Source organism: Sparus aurata, chromosome 13 (genome assembly GCF_900880675.1).
Source record: "Sparus aurata chromosome 13, fSpaAur1.1, whole genome shotgun sequence".
NCBI lineage: Eukaryota > Metazoa > Chordata > Actinopteri > Spariformes > Sparidae > Sparus > Sparus aurata.
In genome coordinates this window covers 22,556,119-22,579,334 of record NC_044199.1, presented here as the reverse complement: position 1 = coordinate 22,579,334, position 23,216 = coordinate 22,556,119, and the positions used below count along the sequence as shown (strand labels likewise).

Sequence of the window (23,216 nt, the reverse complement as noted above, 5' to 3'; positions counted from 1 at the left end):
GTGAACGTATGCCCGAACAGGAAATGTTTGAAAAACGTCGCAGATTTGCGACTTTTTTGACCTCGTCCCATTCATTCCTTATGGGAAATTTGTCGCAGTTTTTCGCGACTCACGTCGCGAAAAATTCATATTTTCCTGAGAAAAATAATAGCATACCGAGTCCGCCCGAGCCGCACGTTTTGATATATTTTTTGTTGGTATTTGCTCAACGATGAGGGGCGTGAAAAGTGCCAAAAAGTAGCGGGAGGAAGAATAATAATACTAGACAATTCCCCGCCGGGAAATCGCGAGAGTGGGCTGTGCGCTTTGCCCCGTGACGAAAAAGCAAACATGGCATCAGCAAAGTTTCCTCACCATCAAGCGGGAAAGGCCTTAAGGAACACACACATTAAGTTTTGTGGTCCTAGTTTCAGAAATGTGGTAATAGGAGCGAGTTAAAAAAGGCCGCAGTTTTGCAAATCCTCTTCCCGATTTACATTGGAGTGAATGGAGCAGTTGAGAGCTACTTGAGAGAAAGAAGACACGTGTGGCTAAAACTCTGGAAAATATCACTGTTTTTGAGCCTAATTTGTGGCCAGGATCATCACGGAATCACGGTTCTCTCACTCTGTCAGTTGGCCCTCTCCACTCTGCTGCACGAACATTCCGCCATACACAATCATTGAAAACCCAGAATTTCTCCAAAATCACTCACCGCCATTCAAGGGTCACAGTTCAAAAACTACACATCGTAGGAAAAAAGTTCAAATACAACAAAAATACTCAGGACTTGTGCCTACATTTTAAAGCTGGAATGGTGTTTCCACGTGAACGTATGCCCGAGCAGGAGATGTTTGAAAAACATCGCAGATTTGCGAGTTTTTTGACCTCGTCCCATTCATTCCTTATGGGACATTTGTCGCAGTTTTTCGCGACGTACGTCGCGAAAAATTCATATTTTCCTGAGAAAAATAATAGCATACCGAGTCCGCCCGAGCCGCACGTTTTGATGTATTTTTTGTTGGTATTCGCTCAACGGTGCGGGGCGTGAAAAGTACCAAAAAAAGGACGGTAGAAGAAAAATAATAAAAAGAGGCGCGAGCAATAACAATAGTGGGCTGTGCTCCGCACAGCCCACTATGGACACCTATAGCTCTGCTATAGAGGTGTCCATAGTGGGCTGGCGAGCACAGCCCACTAATAAAAAGAGGCGCGAGCAATAACAATAGTGGGCTGTGCTCCGCATAGCCCACTATGGACACCTATAGCTCTGCTATAGAGGTGTCCATAGTGGGCTGGCGAGCACAGCCCACTAATTCTTCCTGTCCATAGTGGGCTTCGCACAGCCCACTATGGACACCTATAGCTCTGCTATAGAGGTGTCCATAGTGGGCTGGCGAGCACAGCCCACTAATAATAAACTCCAGAAGAACAATAGTGTGAAAGCATTCACACTAATAATAATAATAAACTCCAGAAGAACAATAGTGTGAATGCTTGCAGCATTCACACTAATAAAAAGAGGCGCGAGCAATAACAATAGTGGGCTGTGGATACCTATAGCTCTGCTATAGAGGTGTCCATAGTGGGCTGGCGAGCACAGCCCACTAATAAATTCCAGAAGAACAATAGTGTGAATGCTGAGTCAGCATTCACGCCAACTAGACAATTCCCCGCCGGGAAATTGCGAGAGTGGGCTGTGCGCTTTGCCCCGTGACGAAAAAGCAAACATGGCACCAGCAAAGTTTCCTCACCATCAAGCGGTAAAGGCCTTGAGGGACACACACATCAAGTTTTGTGGTCCTAGCTTCAGAAATGTGGAAATGGCAGCGAGTTAAAAAAGGGTGCAGTTTTGAAATTTCTCCTCCCGGTTTACATTGGAGTAAATGGAGCATTTGAGAGCTACTCTTGTCAGTTAGCGGTCGATAATTCAAAAACCGTAAATCCTACCGATAAAGTAGACACATTGGGAGAAAGAAGACAAGTGGGAGAAATAAGACAAGTGTGGCTACAACTCTGGAAAATATCACTGTTTTTCAGCCTAATTTGTGGCCAGGATCGTCACGGAAAGAGAAAATTTCTGAGCAAATTTTTGAATCCCTCTCACTCTGTCAGTTGGCCCATCTCCACTCTGCTGCACGAACATTCCGCCATACACAATCATTGAAAACCCTGAATTTTTCCAAAATCACTCACCGTCATTCAAGGATCACAGTTCAAAAACTACACATCGAAGGAAAAAAGTTCAAATACAACTTAAATACTCAGGACCTACACCTACATTTTAAAGCTGGAATGGTGTTTCGAGCTGAATGTATGCCGGAGCATTAGATGTTTGAAAAACGTTGCAGATTTGCGACTTTTTTGACCTCGTCCCATTCATTCCTTATGGGAAATTTGTCGCAGTTTTTCGCGACGTAAGTCGTATTCATATTCTGGTGAGAAAAATATTAGCATACCGAGTCTGCCCGAGCAGACTCGGTATGCTACTCGGTATTTGATATATTTGTTGTTGGTATTCGCTCAACGGTGCGGGGCGTGAAAAGTGCCAAAAAGTAGCGGGAGGAAGAATAATAATACTAGACAATTCCCCGCCGGGAAATCGCGAGAGTGGGCTGTGCGCTTTGCCCCGTGACGAAAAAACTATGAAAGCTACAGCAAAAGTTGAATCCCACGTTGATAATTTGGACTTTTATCTACATTTTAAAGTTTCAATGGTGTGTCTCGGTCAAAGTATGCCAGAGATGTCGACCTTTGAAAAACAAAGATTCATTTTTTTCCCCCAGCTCCATTGTCAACGGGAAATGAGGATTGCCAATGCTTTGATATACCATGATACTACAATGCAATGCTACAATGTATTCATTTCACCACCTACCATTCATTCTCAGTGTCTTCATCTATGGTCCTTGTTACAAAGGAAAACTAAACTTGGAACATAATTAATAATAATTCAACAGGCATACACTGACATCTTGTAACAGTGATAAAATTTATTTTTCTCCAAAAAAAAAAAAAAAAGCAGAGGCCTTCTTCCTGGAGGTCTTCATCCCGAGTCTGTGAGTTGTTGTTCTTCCTAAAATATTAAAACACATTCATTTAGTCAGGTAGGTTGGAAGTGTTCTCTAAGCACTTAACCCTTGTGCCTTCCTTAAAGAAACTTCCTCTAACCACCTTCGTGGCAAAAATGTACACGCACAAAATCTGCCATAAAATCCTCATACATCAATATTTTTTTCTGCTTCTTTTTTTGCTTGAATCCCTTAACCAACTTGTTCCCTGATCAAAATGATCAAATATTTAATAATTTTCAGGATTTTAACCCTTTAAATGCCAGTTTGATTATTTGAATTATCAATTAAATTTTTTTTAAAAAACACAAAAAATGTATTATATTCTATAAAATAAGTAGTAGCCTTATGGGGCTTTGGTGGTGATTAGAGTCTTGGATATGTCAAAGATTACCAACAAAATTGATTTGATTGCATCAGTATTTTTTATGTAGTAACAAATACTCCCTCTAACCACCTTCGTGGCAAAAATGTACACGCACAAAATCTGCCATAAAATCCTCATACATCAATATTTTTTTCTGCTTTTTTTGCTTGAATCCCTTAATCAACTTGTTCCCTGATCAAAATAATCAAATATTCATTAATTTTCAGGATTTTAACCCTTTAAATGCCAGTTATATTATAATTATCTACAGAAAACCCACAAAAATGTATTATTTTCCATATAATAAGTAGTAGGCTGATGGGGCTTTGGTGGTGATTAGAGTCTTTGATATATCAAAGATTACCAACAAAATTGATTTGATTGCATTAGTATATTTTATGTAGTAACAAATACTCCCTCTAACCACCTTCGTGGCAAAAAATGCCCCATTGACTTCCATTAAAACCAATTTTTTTAATCGCACTACCATTACAGTATAAAACCATGCATTCTGTAATGTCAGCATGCCAATTTGAAGAAAAGTAGTTATATTTGACATTTTTGATGTATTTCACCAGATTGAACCATTTTCCCATTGTAGGCCGATGCATGAAATTCTTGTATTTTTGCCAGTTATATTATGGAGCCGGGTGACTACCAGGGCCCTGTGTGTGTGTGTGTGTGTGTGTGTGTGTGTGTGTGTGTGTGTGAAATGTTTTTAAATCAACATCTGATTCATCAGTGTGAACTCTTATTGTGCAAACTGCAACAACTTTGGAAATTTAGACAACAAAAAACAAAACAGAACATATGAAATATGAACAAAATATGAAATATAAACAGAAATATCCAGGCATTGAATATACGACGTGTGTGTGTGTGTGTTTGAGAGAAACAGATACATGGATACTGTGTGTGTGTGTGTGTGTGTGTGCGCTTGTGTGTGTGTGTAATCTGAGGGTTAAATGAAATACAAGTTTACAGCTGCTGTTGAAATATCAAAGTTATTGTTTCTTCTTCTTCTTCTTCTGGACAGAAAGGAGGTCTCAAAGTGTGTGTGTGTGTGTGTGTGTGTGTGTGTGTGTGGTCCTGCAGCATGTGACCTAGTGTTCCCTACAAATGCACACTTGGTGGTGGAAGACCTCTTTTTCAGGCCTCTGCACAACCAGCACACACCTCTCCTTCTAGTGGAGCTGGTCAATGGCGCTGTCAGGATGAGAAGTCTCATGTATGCCCGAATCTCTTGGGCATCCACGTCACTCCATCCTGACACTGAACGCCTCCCGTATAAGTTTGTCATTTGCAAAATGAGCTGGATCAGGTCAGGAGTGAAGAAAAGGTCAAAAGATGATGCTAAATTATGGATTCTTGATATTGCATCTCCCATGGGCCCTGGCACCATGCCGGTGGGTGCCTGCATGTAGCACAGAGTCTCAGCATGAGATGGAGACCACACTTGCCCGTCCACTGACTTTTAGGATGGACAGGATCCTCAGTGCCCGCTTCACTCTCAGAGGATGGGTCAGAGGCACTCACAGACGTGGAAGACTCCAGTGAGCCTTCTGTGTCAGACTCCCCCTCGAAGATCATGGTTTCCCCTGATGAATCCTGCAGCTCGCTGTCAGATAAAGGCTGCATGACCATTTCTAATGCCTCTTCTCTTCTGAAATGCCTTTTCATTTTTGCACCCTCTCTGCTCACTAATGAAATGACCCCTCAGACAAGTTGCATGTTTATCTTTGGCTGTGAAAGCAGCCAGGTGCATAAACACACTAACCGTTGTTTTTGCTTTGTTTTTGAGAACAGCAAAGGCATGTTTTCACTCAAGCACCTTTTCAAAGACACATGAAACACATTCCTCAAAAGATGACCTTTTTTCACCGCTGAAGTGATTAGTGCATGCTTACAGATTCTCACACACACACACACACACACACACACACACACACACACACAATATGCGCACACACACACAGGGCCCTGGTAGTCACCCGGCTCCATAATATAACTGGCAAAAATACAAGAATTTCATGCATCGGCCTACAATGGGAAAATGGTCGAATCTGGTGAAATACATCAAAAATGTTAAATATCACTACTTTTCTTCAAAATGGCATGCTGACATTACAGAATTCATGGTTTTATACTGTAATGGTAGTGAGATTAAAAAATGTGGTTTTAATGGAAGTCAATGGGGCATTTTTTGCCACGAAGGTGGTTAGAGGGAGTATCTGTTACTACATAAAGTATACTAATGCAATCAAATCAATTTTGTTGGTAATCTTTGATATATCAAAGACTCTAATCACCACCAAAGCCCCATCAGCCTACTACTTATTATATGGAAAATAATACATTTTTTGTGTTTCTTTTTAAATAAATAATTAGTAATTCAAATAATAAAACTGGCATTTAAAGGGTTAAAATCCTGAAAATTATTGAATATTTGATCATTTTGATCAGGAAACAAGTTCGTTAAGGGATTCAAGCAAAAAAAAAAGCAGAAAAAAATATTGATGTATGAGTATTTTATGGCAGATTTTGTGCGTGTACATTTTTGCCACGAAGGTGGTTAGAGGGTGCAAAATGCATTACAGGAAAATAAAAGACATGTAAGAGTAAAAGACACTGGATTTCAAAAATTTGACTAAAAAGAAGAGTTCCTACAAAAATCCATGCCACAAGCTGTAACACAGCCAAAATGATCGCTAAATAAAAAAAACAAGTTGAGAAAAATGTACAAAAATGCCCGAGGAAGGCACAAGGGTTAATCAATGAAGATACAATGTTAAATGTCCCTTACTTCTCTGCTGCTGGGTTGAACGTCTTCAGTGGAGAGTGAGCTGCTGCAGTCCTCTGGCAGTCTTCTTCCTGGATCACTGTTGCTGAATTTAAAAAGAAACATGAATTAGTTTAAAATCATTGCATAAACATTTGAAGAGAAAACAATATTACTTCCCTTATTTTGCTGCAGTCCTCTGGAGGTCTTCTTCCTGGATCACTGTTGCTGAATTTAAAAAGAGACATGAATTAGTTTAAAATCATCGCATAAACATTTGAAGAGAAAACAATATTACTTCCCTTATTTTGCTGGAGTCCTCTGGAGGTCTTCTTCCTGGATCACTGTTGCTGAATTTAAAAAGAGACATGAATTAGTTTAAAATCATCGCATAAACATTTGAAGAGAAAACAATATTACTTCCCTTATTTTGCTGCAGTCCTCTGGAGGTCTTCTTCCTGGATCACTGTTGGTAGATTAAAAGGACATTAATTAGTTACAGGTTCCAAAGATTGATGTAAACATTTGACAAGAAAATGTATACATTTAACAAAAATATTACTTCCCTTATTGTTGCTGCAGTCTTCTGGAGGTCTTCTTCCTGTAGTCTGTATAAATGTTGCCAGATTTAAGACATAAATTAGTTACAGATTTCAAAGACTGATGTAAACATTTGAAGTGAAAGTTGAGAATTTAATGAAATATTACTTCCCTTATTGTTGCTGCAGTCCTCTGAGGTCTTCTTCCTGTAGTCTGTATAAATGTTGCCAGATTTAAAAGACATAAATTAGTTACAGAGTTCAAAGACTGATGTAAATATTTAAATTGAAAGTTGAGAATTTAATGAAATATTACTTCCCTTATTTTCTTCTGGGTTGTTGTCTTCGTTGGAGAGAGATCTGCTGCAGTCCTCTGGGGGTCCTTCTCACTGGATCATCCAAGAAAGACATTGACATCGTCATTGAGTTAGTCACTCAATGCAAATGAATCACTTAAAAAAAAAAAAAAAAAACATACTTACTTTGTGATGGACCTGGGTTTGACATGCAGCTTGGTCTGCATCTCAGCTGGACGTTCAGCTTCCTCCCTGCAACTCCTGCACTACATTGGCTAAGATTATCTTAGTTAATGTAGCTCTTACATTAGCTAAGATAATCTTAGCTAATGTAAGAGATTATCTTAGCTAATGTAGTGACAACAACCCAGCAGAAAAAAAGAAAAAGGAAAAAAAAAAAACATACAATAAAAAATACAATTACATTACAAGATAAAGAATTAAAAAACAAAATAAAAATACATACAAAATAAATGATTCATTTAACATACATCCTTAAATTACATAATTGCATGATAACTTATGTAAGCTTAGCTTAGTTAATGTAATAACTTACATTAGCTTAGCTATTACATTGCAGCTTACATTATATCTTACACATGCCATTCTCATCTAAATAGATGAGAAGAACATGAGTTAAGATATTACAAACAATGTCAATAAATACATACAAATGAATATATATAAAAAAAATGTTGAAAGGTATTTACAAAATGATTAATTACAATACATTTAACACACTGGCCCAGTTGTTCTCATCATCTCGAGAGATGATAAGAAGGACATGAAAAAAAATTGCTGACTCCATTTTAAAATAAATACACAAATATATAAATACAGATATAAAGACATTTACACAAGATTAAACTATTTCCAGCCAAGACATGCCACTTTAACAACATACATATGAAAAACAATTACATTAAGACTACACACTAAAAGACTAAACAAGACTAAATCCTGAAAAAAATTGAGAGCCCATTAGTCAGTCAAAATACAATAAACTGGACTGTGGTAACTGTAATACGTTTGGAGAACACCTGATTGAAGACATTTATCAGGATGTGAAATATAAATGTGGTCAATTAGTGTGTTCTTTTCTGTTGTCGAATTTGCTACTAATTGAGTGTAACCTCTGGATTGAAACAAATCTTTGATACTTTTTTTTCCTTTTGAAAGGAGGTCCTCATTAAAATCGCCACAAACAATGATGGGCTGGTGATTTAACATGTCCAACGAGTCCAAGAGGTTTTTCAAGTTTTGGAGAAAGACTCCCAGTTGAAAACTTGGCGGTTTGTACACAGTTGCTATTAGCACTTTGACTGGAGCCTCAATTTTAAGGACAACAAACTCCAAATCAGTGACCTGTTGCATGTACCTGCGAGGCTCTGCTTGAACAGTGTCTCTACAGTACATGGCAACTCCACCTCCCTCTTTTTTGGCCATGTTCACACAGCTGTTGTAAGACAGCTGTCTGCTACTTGTGAACATGGCGTACCCCTCCAACTGAAAACTTTCAGCTACAGAGGACCCCGACAAATGTGTCTCTGTAAGGCAAAGCACATCTGCTTGTTGGAGCTCGTGATGTGCTTTGAGGTCCACCATGTGACATGGCAAACCCTGCGTGTTGTGGTGGACAATTGTCAAAACCTTTGGAGTTTGTTGTACAGATTTTAAAAGCGTTAACAATGGTCTACAGCTCTGGAAAGATGCATGAGGCATACTTTCCAGAGCTGTCTTGATTTTGGGGTTAGCGTAAATTTTTTTCTCATCAAAGTCAAGGATGGTGAGACCTTGAAGTGAGGTTGTGCGGCTGAGTGCGACGTACGCCATACCAGATTCAAAAACACGCTTCAGACACACGACCGCCGACGGCATGGTCATTCCTTGAACTTTGTGGGCCGTACAAGCAAAAGCTAATTTCATGGGGAACTGCCGGCGAACAACCCCTTTCTTGTTACTTAGGTTCTCCTCAGATCTTTCGATGTACACCGAGTTATCTGAGGGACCTAACATTTTTTTGCGGAATCTCTGTCCTGCTATAGGATTGTCCAGCAGGAGTCCAATCATCTTCACGCCTCCTGGTTCTCCAATTACAATATTAGAAATGGTTCCAAATGTACCGTTCACAAGGCCATCTTCCACATCTAAATTTCGGATCAACATAACGCGTACTCCTTGAGCAGCCATTATGTTGTCGGGCAAATCTCGCTTGTGTCCTTTAATTTCCCCAGACACAAACGTCATGCAGCCAGTTCTGGGGTCTTTTCGAAAATCACGAGCTGCAATGCCAATCGCATCCTCGTAGCAAGCAGTTACGATGTCGGCGTTGTGACGGTCTACTTCTTTGTTTGTGGCGTAGATGTGTAGAGTCTGTGCTGGACAATGCTGACTATCAGCCACTGCCTGTGTAAGCAAGAGCCTGTCTTCATCTAACAAAGGATCTTCCTTTTGCTTCACCCTGAGACGGTTCAAGAGTTCAGCAAAAGCTCGATCGTCTTTCTGTCGCATGATCTCTGTCAGGGTGACCATTTTGAAGTTATCCTTCCAGAGATCAAACTCGGTCTCCTCGTACACACACAGTGGCTTGGCTTTACCAAGGGGCGGCAGTTGATAAAAGTCACCTACAGCAAGGACAGACATGCCTCCAAATGGCTTCCGATTACCCCTGATCTGCTGAAATCGCCAATGCACGTAGGCAAATAGCTCTTTAGAGACCATGGATATCTCATCGATGATGAGAATCTCAGCGTTGGCCAGTGTTGCTCTGACTTCGTCAAGTGCATTCCCAAGACCTTGATAAGGTGGCTTCAAGGACCTTGGTAATTTGAGAATAGAGTGCAACGTGTTGCCTGATATGTTAAATGCTGCTGTACCTGTGAATGCGGTCAGCAGCACTGCGGGTTGGGACATGTCTGCGTGGTCCCGAAATCTCGGGAGCTCACGCAGAATTCTCGTTGCCTCATGGTGAATGCACTTAATCACATGCGATTTGCCACATCCAGCCCCTCCCGACAGGAAGTAATAAAATGGTTCTGGATTGTGGCCCCAGACTAGTTCAAAGCACCACTGCCGAACACTGTAGAAAACGGAAGCCTGAGTTTCGTTCAGACTTTGGTACATTTTCCTAACAAAGTCTGGACTCAACTCTGGAGCATCTATTCTAGGCATAGAGCTCCCCTTATCCTTTTTAGTGCCGAATTCTGGGACATCTTCACCGTTTTGATCTTGGTCGTGAGGTTCGCATTCAGCCAGGCACTCCAGCCGGTCCACTTCAATTTCGGGCGCAAAAGAGTTCCAAGCATTCACGAGAGGACCGCACACCTGAAGCTGTTGAAACGCAGCTTCCATGTTTTTTCCTTGGCCCTCATAACGTTTTTTGTTGTGCCCCACTATTACCTCTACTCTTGTACCCCACTTCTCGCTACACCTATAAAACTCTTCATAAGTGGGGTACGCTTCATCTCTCAGATCGGCGTCGGATCGATGTGGGAGATAAAGTTTCAGCAATCTTCTATAAAACTTCTCTGGAGTTTTTTCCTCTGAGAAGCGAGTAAATCTAATGATTGCTGGTTTTCCTACAGTTCGTTTTTGAATAAATCCTTGATCATTTAACAATAAAATGGCATTTGGGCTTTCCCTTTGCTGGCCGTAGAGTACCCTGTAATCCGACGCGAACTCGGCCAGACACATACGTTCAAACTCTCGAGTGAGTGGTCTGTTGACGTACTTTTCAGGCAACCCCGACATCCATACGTCCTCTGATCCAGGTTCCATTCCTACCAGTCTACTCATAGGGTGACTCATTTTCAGACCTTCCTCGTCGGTCTGAATAAACAACACGGATCGGGAGCACTTCTTAAGGCGTAAGCTGCAGGTACGGGCTACAGCCTCTTGAGCGCTGACCTCTCTGTGTTTAGAGTAGGCCTGCATAATTTGTTTCATTTCGTCGCGCTTGTTAACATCAGATTTCTTAACATCTTTGATGACGTTCTTAAGGAATTCCGTCATCTCGTGCTCCGGTTTTGCTACATATGACATCATGTACATGATGCAGCTGTAGTCGTCTATGACGTACTGGATGTCCATGTTTGCGTTCCACGCTCTAAGCAAATCAGGATTGTAGGCATTAACCCAACAATCATTTGGATGGCGCCTCAGCATCACGACATGGTTGTTTGCCAGGCGCTGCACGGCGGAGAAGTATTGCTCGTAGGTTAAGTTGCACTGGCAAAGCAAGTCTGTCAAACTGCTGAACGAAGCGCCTGGATCCATAAGCAGATCTCTAACTGGTTGGAGCGTTTGCTTAGCCAATTTTTGATTTTCTGCGAGGGCCTTTTTCTGCTCCGCTATTTGCGCTTCGAAGTCTGCATCATCTTGATCCTCTTTTTGGTGGTAATTAATAGTGGGGGGCCTGGTGATGAATGTTTTATCCATCGGTAGTTTTGGAAAGCCGAACCTGCAGGCTACATTTCCCTTCTTACAGGACTTTGAATGCTTCCTGCTGTGCACCTGAACCTCTGACACTATTTTGTGAAGTTCCGGATCTGTGTCAGGGTCGGGCATTTTGCAACTAATGTATCTATCTATAAATTCCATGATGTGACTATCAGGGTCCTCTTCAAATTTAGGTGAATCTTTTATCCAAATTAGCATGTGGATGTGTGGACTTCCCCTGGCTTGGAACTCAACGCGATAAAAATAATCTTCTACTTCACCAATAGGTCGTGCAGGAGAGAGGATGAGGTTCGTCATGAGAGCCTCGACTCTCTTTTCAAACATGCGCATTACTGTGACGGGGTTACTTCTCAAAATGTCGCATTTTGTTTTCCAATCTAAATCTGAGAACAGCCCTTGTTCACCCTGCTGAGCTTTGATGACCTCTATGAACTCAGGCCATCTCATCTCAGCAGCGGAGAACGTGGCAAAAAATGTTGGTTTTCCAATTTGACGAACCATGGCGTGCACATCTTTAAGTGTTTTGTTCCAATAGGCTGGAGTGCCTCTAAGAGGCTGCATGAACCTGGTCGCATCTTGGTTCATAATGAGCTGTTCCACCTCATCCTTATCTTGGAGCATGACATTATTAATCCTACGGCCGTCTCTGGTTTTCGACTTTCCTTTGCGCATTTGTATAGACATACTATTCGTCGCGAGGTGAGTCTCTGTAACAAACTGCGCAAAGAAAAGATAACTCTGGTCACTTGCAAAACGCGTATCTGCAGCAAAGAGCCTAGAATTAAAGTAGAGGCTCGGGGACAGGGAGACGGTTCTAGCTTCATCTAATGTGTTCTCTCCAGTCGGAAATTGTACAGGAAAAGCCATGGCCTCCAACTTAGGTATGCCAAAAAAACCAACCGGCTTGTTGCCTTGCGCGGGTGCAACACTAAATACTCCGTCGCCATACGAAAGGATTTCCTGTGCAATGTCGGGGGGCTGCATGCAAGTGTCCAGGGAGAGGCCTGGTCTCAGCTCCTCCTGTTCTTCCTCATCTGCCTCTAACGGTCCCGGCTCGTTTTGGCTTTTAAAAATTTCTTCCAAATCTACATCCCTATCTTCCTCTGGGATCCTGGGTTCCTCTTCTTCGATGGGCTCCTCTTCTTCGAGCAGACAGTCAAAAGTGGCAGTCTCATCGATAAACACGTTTTTATATTCTGAATGCATCTCTTTCAACGTAGCAAGGCCAGCTAGCACATTCTTCATATTAACGGTGTAAAAGTGTTGGTAACCTTTGTATTTGATGTGCCTTTTCAATTTCACTTGAAGCAGCTGCGCTTCTGCTCTGGGCCGTGGGAGACTGTTGACGGTCGCTTCCACCTCTGATGGAACGCACACAACAGCTCCGTGGACTGCTCTCTGTTGGCCTTTTGGCAGAGCAACAATTTTTGCAAATGGCAGGATTTTTGCAATCAGCTGCCTCTCAAGCATATTAAGTACAGCCAATTTTGGGGGGATGGGCGCCAACTCCAAATTGTTTATGACTGCCATGGGTGGTATGCGTCCTCTGATAAGGTGGCTGTCGCAGGTGTAGCATATCCACTCATGCAGTCTCTCTTGTGGCACAGAGCAAGGGGTAGAGCAGTCACTGTCACAAAAGTGAACATAGTTTCCTGTCAAGCATGCTGCTGCCACTTTTGCGTGTTTACTATATTTCTGTCTTTTGCATTCTTTGGCCTGATAAGGAAACAGGGTTCTGTTACAAACGGTACATATGTATGTGGGTCCATGTCTAATGGACTCACGAAAGACAGCTATGGCTGCTTCCATCAGTGGATTAATCAGGGGCTGGGGGCGGTGGGGCACAATTTGTCTGTATTTTTTCTTGAGTCTAAGCGCTCTCTGCATCTTGTAAAATATGCTAAAGGCAGCATTTGTGGCCAATTTGGTTGCTCTCTGCCGGTTACAACGTTGATTAAAACGACGTCTAAATTCTGAATCATTTTGATATCCAAGATTTAAATCTTCCTTTTTTTTTTGGCTATATCTTTGATCTGTGTTGTACCTCCGAGACATGTCAAATTTTTGTCTGCTCCGAAACACTGGATCTTCTTTGTATCTATCTGTAATGTATTTTTTTTGTCTGGTGCGGAACGTGGCGTCTTCCTTGTATTTCTCTGTGATACAAGTCTTCTGTCGTCTCCTGAAAGTAGCATCTTCCCTGTATCTTCTGACGACTTCTTCCTTCTTCTCGTCTTGAACTTTTGCATTTTCATGGTAACGTTTGAAGGATCGCTGTTTCTGATGGAGAATTTCTTGGCCATATCTTCTCCTTTGTGCTTGGAGTTTTTTTCTCCTAAATTCTGGGCAGCTGCTGTACTTTTTCATTGGATTTTGGATTTTTTTCTTTTTTTGTTCACCAGACAATGTGTGTTGTTTTTGGCTGGCTTTCTGCATCGCTTTTCTTCGCTGTTGCTTTGGCAACTTTGTGAAATATTCTTTTGCTGGTGGTGCAGGAGCCGTCTTGACGACGCGCTCTGCTGCTGGTGGTGCAGGAGCCGTCTTGACGACGCACTCTGCTGCTGGCGGTGCAGGAGCCGTCTTGACGACGCACTCTGCTGCTGGCGGTGCAGGAGCCGTCTTGACGACGCGCTCTGCTGCTGCTAGTGCAGGAGCCGTCTTGACGACGCGCTCTGCTGCTGGTGGTGCAGGAGCCGTCTTGAGGACGCACTTTGCTGCTGGTGGTGCAGGAGCCGTCTTGAGGACGCACTCTGCTGCTGGTGGGAGAGCTGTAATGGATACACTGTGTGCCAGAGATGCCTGAGGGCGTTCTCTGGAACCAATGGCTTTGAATGACACTGGCACAAACTCATAACTGGCAAAAGGTCTGCGATTTGCAAAGAGTTTGTGCAGGTGGTTAGCCAAGTCACTGATTTCTGAGAAGGTCTTCATAATTGCAGTTCCGTGGGGGTGAGGTAAGCCCACCGCGTTTCTTGAGTGTGAATCAAACACACCATACCTGCCTGATTGGTCACGGAAAACTGCAATACATTCTGGACTTACTATGATTAAAGCCAGATTAACTTCACCTGACAGACACTCCAACTGTGTGGCAAGGGGCAGACCCCAAGCCTGGCTTCCACTGGCTTTCACAGGTCCACACCTGATTTCAGGCCAGTGGAAGTGAAACATATCTGTGTCTGTCAGGACTTGTTTGGGCAGTTCTTCCACAGTGAGATGGTCACTGTGGAATCTTTTTTCCCGGATCAGCTGTCGTTTTACACCTACATAAAGTGAATCTCCCTTTGCCAGCACTCTATCGAGGGCAGCACTGTTCAACTGACGGCCCTCGTTCTGATAAGCCAGAAAAGTCAGGGACATGCAGGTACACTGGTGGTTCCTGGAGAACTTCCTGTACCTCATGTCACTCTGACTATGACTGGCCCTAATAATAGCACTAACCGGCACCTGAAACGTAAGATAAATTATTATAATAATCATCATCATCATCATCATCATCAAGGATTACTTATTAGCATAATCATTAGCCTAGTTAACATCATTTATATTAGTTGTGGTAATCAACTGTTCAGGGTTCTCCCCAGAAATTTTTAGTGTAGCGGCGCACCGTCTGTCCGGGGGGGGCAACGCTCGTCAACGTCAATCCGGAGGGGGGGAACATGGACAGACGGTCATCAACTCCGTCAACCGGGGACACTCATCGCCGTCAGTCGGGAGCTCCTAGCCGTCAACCGGGGGACTGACGGACGGACGCTCGTCACTGTCACGCGCGGAGTATAGCGGCGCTTACCTAGTGGTATAGTGGCGCGGCGCCGCTGTTCCACCGTCTGGGGAGAACCCTGACTGTTTCATAAACTACAGTCATAGCATAGTGACAGTTTAAGCAAATGTGACTAAAAACATTTTATCTACTGCAGCTTTAATTAAATTAATAACTATCAACTATTTAATCATACAATCATTTTCACCAAATTTTCCCGATCAATTGGACATATATAAAAGAGCTGACACTTTTACACATACAAATTATTATGCTAATCATACTTGACTTGAACACATTACTGACAGATTATTCCATATTTCAAATTTAAATGTTTTGAGACCATCATAAACCTTTGTCACCCCTTGTCATCTTGATCAAAGTTTGAAGGACGCTTTAAAAAGGACCTTTAACTCTCAAACATCCCTTGTACTTGTGTCACACTGTGAACACATGAAAACATGGATAAAATCATGTAAAACTAGTTTTGTTCATAATTTTGATTACTATTATTACTTTTATTATTGAAACATAAATTGTAATAATATATTAATTATTTCTCTCCTTCATAGTTTGTTTTTTATGCATTTCAGTTGAAAGTATACAAAACTTTCCCTCGAACAAACACTATATTAAACCCACCATAAACCCGAATGTTAATGTCCTTACCTCTTTAGAAGGGGAATGAGAGGTGGTGAGTCCGTCTTTGATGATCCAGGGCCAGCAGGTCGATGAGGGATCTGGTGTCCGGACAGTCTGTGATAAGTCATAACACCAGTTAATATTTAGACATGAGGCAACACAACACAGCAATTTGATACAAGAAAAGTTTTCTAAATTTCAATTACTCACTGACATTTGTTAACTGCAGAGAAAGATAATGGTATCAGAGATGTTAAATGAACCAGGTTAATGTAGTTACAGCTGATTCTACAGTAAACATTGTGTGTGTGTGTGTGTGTGTGTGTGTGTCAGTTGTGGAGTAAATACCTTAGCTGGGCGAGGAGAGTGACAGGCCGCAGCTTTAAGGGTCTGGGACGGTCCAGCCGGTGAAGGGGTCTGCATCCTGGCCACCTGAGAACAAATAATAACAATTCAGTAAAATGAAGTCTTTAACCCTTTAGGCGCCTGGTTTTATTTTAAAAAATACTAGATTTTGACATCTAAATTTCAGAAGGCTCTGGCTTGAATGTAGTTTGAGATAGAGACAAAGTGTAAATGAGACAAATATTGAGAATGACCTAAAGTTTATGAAGGGAGTAATTTTTCCCATCTAATTTGCATATTATGACGTCATATGATGGCGGCCATATTGGATTATGTAATTTCCATGAAATACCTGGTATTTTGAAAGAGAGTTGAACTTATTTCATCAGATTCATCCCCTCCATCCATTTGTTATGTTGTCCACACATCAAATGAACAGGGAAAAAGTAAATTGTAAGCCAACAGTCGTAAACTAGAACTATTAGTACACCACAAAACTCATGTAAACAGTATGCGTTTTTTTTACCCACCATCCCCCCCATTGGAGGACACTTTTTTTTCTTCCCTTTTTCTTGTTTTCTCTTCTCTTCTTCTTTATTATTATTATTATTATTATTATTATTATTATTATTATTATTATTATTATATGATAATAATAACAGTAGGCGTCTTTTAGCTGCAGGGCCTTATCTGTGCCCATCTATCCAGATAAAAGTTTGTAATATTTGTAGAGTGTGGAGCCTCTCATTGCAAGGCATAGAGACAATAAGAACTATATATATATATATATATATATTAACATTTACATCATACCATTCATGAAACCGTGAACTTGGAATTAGTTCATGTCAGCCTAAATACTGATGAGCATTGTCTCCATTGTTATAAGATACCAGAAATCACCAGTCAGAAAGAGGGACAAAAAAACTATAGACCTTGAATCATTGCTTAGCTTTCTGTCACCACGATATCCAATTTGCTCATCAAAGGGCTTTATCCATATACTTCATCTCTCAAGTAAGCCCAGCCACCATTACCATTATCATCATCATCATTTCCAGCCCTGTTCTGCCTTCCCCTGTTGCCCCTACGACACCCATCAGCCTTTCTACGAACACTTTGCCCACGTCTCCCCCTGCTATCTCCTCTAGTGTTGTGAGAAGAGTTGGACTCGTGTGTGCTTTGTGCTTCGTGAACACTGCTGCGGCGCATAGCTGCACCGCTGCCGCGGATGGAGGCTACGTGACCGTCGCGGTGGAAAGAGTGAACACTAACGCTGACACCCCGCGCTATTCTCACCACCCCCGCTACTTCTACCAAATCCATTCGCTTCCCTACTGATACTATGAGTTTGTGTATCATTTCCATTCCCACCTATTGGGCAAAGGATCGTGTGTTAGTGCTTGTGCGTTTTCCTCGCTCTGCGCGGCGCCGCCATTGCTATGCAAAGACGCACCGCGACTAGCAAGCTCACTAATCAACCGACCGTCATCTCCCAAAGCTAGATTTTCCACTTCAGAATCAGAATCACCGAATAGGAGCTCAATCACTTCCCTACGTGTCAACTTTTTGCATGCCATTGTCGTTTATTTCGTCTCAATAACGTCTGAATCCAGCAATACCCCTTCAGCAAAATGGCTTCCTGGCGCACCGTCTCCGCTCTCTCAGCCCACAGTTTGCATGGGACTTCCTCGAACATTTTGCATTGAAGCAAGACGTTTTTATGAGCTAAGGTCTAAGTATAGGATGTCTGCCAACTAGTGGTGGGGAGTATGAACGACATGTAACACTCTATTGGGAGAAAACAGCTGTTTTGTTCAGTACCGCGGTGTGTCGCAAATTTGCGACTCTGGCGCCTAAAGGGTTAATGACATTATGAACTTTATTTAATAGGAATGATATTTACCTTCGCAACCGGTGAACAGCAGGGGGTCGCCGGATCACCCAAACTACAGGACAACCTGACTGGAGGGGATCCAACCAGCTGTTGACACATGAGAACAAACATGTTAAACTTCACACATCTCAGTGAACACATTGTAGGTTCTGTGTAAGATTGTGTCTGTTGGGTCAGAGAGTAACATACATACATTGGTCACTGAAGTTTGGGTGCGGGGGGTGATCCATCCGTGGTCCTGGACCAAGGAACCGGGCTGGAGGGGGCGTCGTCCTCCAGTCTCCGTGACAGCCTGGCTGGAGGGGATCCAACCAGCTGTTGACAGATGAGAACAAATATATTAAAATTCAGACAGAGTGGACAATGTAGTTACATCTCCATGAAGACACAGTTTCAACTGTAAACACTGACTGTGCATGTCAGTTGTGTAACATACGTTGTTCACAGGAGACTGGCTGCGAGGGGGGCGTCTCTCCGTGGTCCTACGCCGCCTGGCTACCACTGGAGAGGCCACCTGCACCGTCAAATAAAACATAGCAACAGTAACTGTAGGGAACAAGGAGAAACTTTATAATACAGCTGGGAAGAGATGTCAGACAATTTACCTTGCGTGCTGGAGGAGACGGGACGTCAGACAGCTGAGAGGGAGACACTTCCTCCGTAGCACGAAGGGCCGTGCTACTGAACCACATTGGGTTCAGTGGAAGGAAGGACTCCTTCTCCTGTGAAAGACAAAAAAACAAAATAAACACGAAGACAAATGAATATTTGTCTGGTCAAATACACAAAGTTTAAATACTAACCAGTTAACTTGTTGTGAAAAAAAGAAAAATCTCTCACCTGCTGCTGAGCCACGCTGGCCTGACTAGGAACCTGCGACTGGAAAAGCACATCACACATTTGATTATATAGGTGCTTTTTAGTTACGACTGTGAACCTGTTCACAAAAGGTACACAAACACATGTAAACACACATAATATAATAAAAAAAAACTACTAACCTTGCTGCTCTGACCAACGACCTTCCACTGGAAGGGGTCAGGAGACAGAGGAGCACGTACCTCTCCCTTCACAACCAGCTTAGGAGAAAACTTCCTAAGCGGCTGTGAAGGAGTAGGAGACACCGGGGAAGGGGGAGGAGGTGTCGCGAGGAACTGCTCCGTGGAGGTCCACAGCAGCTGGGTGAGGATCCCCATCCCCTCACGGTCGCTCAGGTGAACCTGCAGACATGACAATACAAATCCATTTACAAAGTTCAACTCTAAAAAAGTAGCTTGTGTTGACTGTTTCATATCAACACACAAGAAATTATAGCAAATTAGACTTTTTCTATCACACACAGATATTCTACTTACGCCGTCTGTGCTCCACAGATCCAAGCGCGTACGGGGGAAGTACTCCTCCGCAGAGAAGTACCTCAAACCTTAAAATACAGAAAGAAAAAAATAAGTCATTACAACAATCAAACATGTATTATGACTTTATGTTCATTACTATATCTTAAGACATTTTTAAGTACATTTCTTTTTTGTGTTTTTATTTACAAGATTTTTTTTTTTTTTTTTTTTTAAACGTACCCATACGAGCCGTCACGCGATGGTACTCGTGGCGAAGGGCCTTCTGGTGCTTCTCATCCTCGTTCAGGCGGGGGGGGAAGTCCAGCACAAAGACCTGTAGAGAACAAAATTTTAGAAACCACCAATTGACAATTTCATTCAAAATCACACACACACACACACACACACACACACACACACACCACATCACATTAAGCTGACATTAAGCTCATACAATTAGTCCTATTAGAGTAATCAATGTACTTCTATTGTTGTTAAACTACTAAGAATACAGGACAAGCGAGACATGAAAAAAAAGCTTACCTTCGGCCAGCGGCTCCTCACAGCAGTGAGGCGTGGGCGCGCAGGTAGTCGAGTGGTTAAAACGCATGCCACATATGCAGCAGACCCTGGCTCGAATCCTGGCCAGCGGACCTTTGCTGCATGTGACACCCCCTCTTTCCCATTTCAAAAATCTATCCACTGTATAATTAAAAAGGTGTAGATGCCTAAAAAATAAATAAATAAAAGCTTACCTTGGGCCAGCGGCTCCTCACAGCAGTGAGGAATCGGGCGTAGTCAACGGCTGCCTCGTCCACGGTCCTGCTCGCCGTCAGGTTGTTGCTAGGGGCAAGAACACAAACAGCATCAGGGGAGCGAGGAACTTCAGCATGTAGGACCTCAGTCCGCAGCTGAGCGGCATGGGCCCCAGGGGTCGACATGAAACCAAAAGAAAACTTCCCTTCTGGCATCACGACGAAACCATCCACGATGGACCGGAGATGGGAGTCCCCGACAATCAGAACAAACTGCAACAACAAAGAAAATTTCTTTAGCATGAAAATCATTAATCCCTCTCAAGAGCAATTACTTCCTTCATAAACTGGACAATAATAGCACCTTCTTGTCAGACTCCGGTGGGATGACCAGCTTGTGGCTCCGTCCAGTCCACTCCGAAGGTGGCCACCTCGTTGCCGGATGGCGGTAACCAGTACCCCAGCCTGTTTAGTAAAGGACAAAACAGATAAAAGGTAAAACTGATGAGGGAAAGCCCGCCAGGAAATATCAACAATCACTTGTAAAAAAAGTACAGGAAAACCAGTTTAAAGAGTTTAATATTGATGATGAATTAATTTATGGATCATTTAGGGATAAAACAAGTGGATACTTACGTGCACGAACTTCGGCATCACCCGGGCTCCAGAAAGGCTTGGCTGGGGGTGAAGAGCCAAATGCCTGATGACAGATTACAAACACATTAAACCTCAGACAATGTCTCATTGTATGTGTGTGTGTGTGTGTGTGTGTGTTGTGTGTACACGAGGTAGGAACATACGTTGCTGACTGGAGCTCGGGAGCAGGGGGGGTGGGTCTTCCAGCGCTCCTTCGCCGCCACAGACCGCCTCGACTTCTTAGGCATCCTGCTGACAAAAGTTGACAGGGGGGAAAAAAAAAAAGAGAAGTGCTTCTCAAAGGTTAATAGGTTAACCTGTCAAACTGACCTAAACCTAAACCTTAACTACCTAACGTAAAATAAAACTTATCTAAGACAACCTAATATAATCTTATATATAAAATGAAATTTGAGAAATAGATGAAGATGTGGTGATTGTGTGTGTGTGGGTGATGTGGTGATACTGCTCTGCGATGGTTGAAGGCAATGAATCCAAGATGATGGTCACTCTCAGCTGTCAGCGCACAGGAACCCTTTAATCTTATCAAAGACAATATGCAATAATAAGATAAATGTCTCAAATGTTACGAGTTAGCGTTAGCAACATAACAGACACACTTTAAACATCTGTACTTGTCATAATGTGTGTGTTTTTGGGCACAGTATTTTTTAAATAATTATATCTTATGATTACTAATTACTATAAATGATAATTATATTAATTTCATACTACACAGTATTAAGTTTATTCCTCAAAACAGAATTACTATGACAAAATAAATATACTACACAAGTAAAAATAACATTAACTTCATCAAATGTAACGTTAAGATTTTATCAACATCTGAATGCACATTTATTACCAAAAGCAAAAATAGTCATGTATGAATACGTTTCCTTTTCTATTTAGTCAAGGCAGGTTGTAAAAGTGTATAATACATTTAAGTATGATATTTTTACACTACATAACTGCATAAAAAAACCTTTAATCACATTTTATCAGACAATCAAACAAACATGAGGAGAAATGTGTTTTTAGGTGGACAGAGGGGAGTATTAAATACTAGTCACAAACTAAACAAGTAGATAGATATGAAATACAGCTTTCAGCTTGTGTTAAACAGAAAAACAAAAAAACCAAAAAACTTTTATTTTTAAATCCCAAAATCATGAGTGTAAAGATCTTTCGGTGTTAAGGATCTATGCAGGACAGTTCAGGGGAGAAAAATGGCTGCCGTTCGCGCCGCGAGAGAACAAAGGCCAGCCAACGCTTGCAGTTAGAATCTAGCTTGGCCTAATGTTGTAGCTTTTAACTCAGAGTTCTTATATACCAACACGTCGACCATACACAATCAGTCTTCCCAAAATCGCGAGACACTTATGTCTAGCTTCAGTAATCTCACTTTTGTTAACGGTGTACAGATGTTAGCACAGTTAACGCAGTTCGAAATCTGACCCCTGTTAAGGATCTATGCATGACAGGACAGTTCAGGGGAGAAAAATGGCTGCCGTTCGCGCCGCGAGAGAACAAAGGCCAGAGCTTGCGCAGTTAGAATCTAGCTTGGCCTAATGGTTTAGCTTTTAAATCAGAGTTCTTATATAGTAACAGGTCGACCATAAACAGTCAGTCTTCTCAAAATCACGAGACAGTAATGTCTAGTTTCAATAATCTCCCTTTTATTAAAGGTGTTCGGGTGTTAGCACAGTTAGCATTTCACTCCGGTTAATATTTCTCTATAGAAAAAGCTAAGTCACTGCTGTTGGCTTAGAGCGCGGCCTAATGTTTTATATAGCAGAGCCGAGTAGCGCTGTTAGCTCGTCTAAATAATGTTGTATTGAAACAGACTGACGGAGCCCCGTTACTGTAGCTAGACAGACATATTATATATTTATGTAGCCCTACAGCTTTGCTAGACGCTGTTGGCCCGGAGCTACTGGGCTCCGAGTAGCCAAGCTAATATAGGCCCGTTAGACGTTAGCTTGTCCGGGCTAATAGCTTACGCTAGATGTTAGCTTGGCTACTCAGTAATCCGGAGCCAAGTAACGTTACCGGATTAATATCGGTGAAACAGACCGTCTATAAACAATTACATTCATTTCTCCGAACTAATGAGTAATCGTGATAATGGGAGAGACATAAATGTCTAGCTTCAATAAAATCCACTTTTATTAATAATTTCAGTATGCTAATGTAAGATATAACTGGTACTTACCTCTGATGAGGTCAAAAGGGTATCGAGCAGAGTTGGACCAGTGGTTTATATCACGGCCAAAAAAAATACACACACAATTGTCCAATCAGAGTCCTCTTGTGTTGTCTGTCATCTGTATCCGAGGTGATTTGTCAAATAAG

The 23,216-nt window shown here is 42.0% G+C and overlaps 1 protein-coding gene and 1 long non-coding RNA gene across 2 annotated transcripts; both read right to left on the bottom strand.

The window, feature by feature from the left end:
• Positions 1 to 2,982: 2,982 nt before the first annotated feature.
• LOC115593615 (uncharacterized) lies at positions 2,983 to 6,662 on the bottom strand. Its single transcript, XR_003986338.1, has 2 exons — positions 6,221 to 6,662; positions 2,983 to 3,055 (listed from the first exon to the last, which is right to left on the bottom strand). It is a non-coding gene; the product is annotated as an uncharacterized LOC115593615 (long non-coding RNA).
• Positions 6,663 to 15,872: 9,210 nt separating this feature from the next.
• LOC115594723 (uncharacterized) lies at positions 15,873 to 21,109 on the bottom strand. The gene is made up of 15 exons (XM_030438945.1): positions 21,026 to 21,109; positions 20,862 to 20,925; positions 20,590 to 20,690; positions 20,226 to 20,498; positions 20,014 to 20,145; positions 19,711 to 19,804; positions 19,489 to 19,556; positions 19,135 to 19,353; positions 18,974 to 19,012; positions 18,739 to 18,855; positions 18,570 to 18,647; positions 18,327 to 18,448; positions 18,143 to 18,220; positions 16,240 to 16,323; positions 15,873 to 16,005 (listed from the first exon to the last, which is right to left on the bottom strand). The coding sequence occupies exons 1-12, from the start codon at positions 21,107 to 21,109 to the stop codon at positions 18,332 to 18,334; spliced, it is 1,386 nt and encodes a 461-aa protein (XP_030294805.1). The 3' UTR covers positions 15,873 to 16,005; positions 16,240 to 16,323; positions 18,143 to 18,220; positions 18,327 to 18,331.
• Between the last annotated feature and the right edge of the window lie 2,107 nt (positions 21,110 to 23,216).

What these genes read in the sequence shown, in the direction of transcription:
- LOC115594723 (XM_030438945.1), bottom strand. Translation starts at nt 21,109, where the DNA reads ATGCCTAAGAAGTCGAGGCGGTCTGTGGCGGCGAAGGAGCGCTGGAAG. An exon ending in ATCTGTGGAGCACAGACGGC is followed by an intron (nt 19,354 to 19,488) that starts GTAAGTAGAATA and finishes TCATGTCTGCAG; the next exon opens with GTTCACCTGAGCGACCGTGA. An exon ending in CGTCTCCTCCAGCACGCAAG is followed by an intron (nt 18,648 to 18,738) that starts GTAAATTGTCTG and finishes TTGACGGTGCAG; the next exon opens with GTGGCCTCTCCAGTGGTAGC.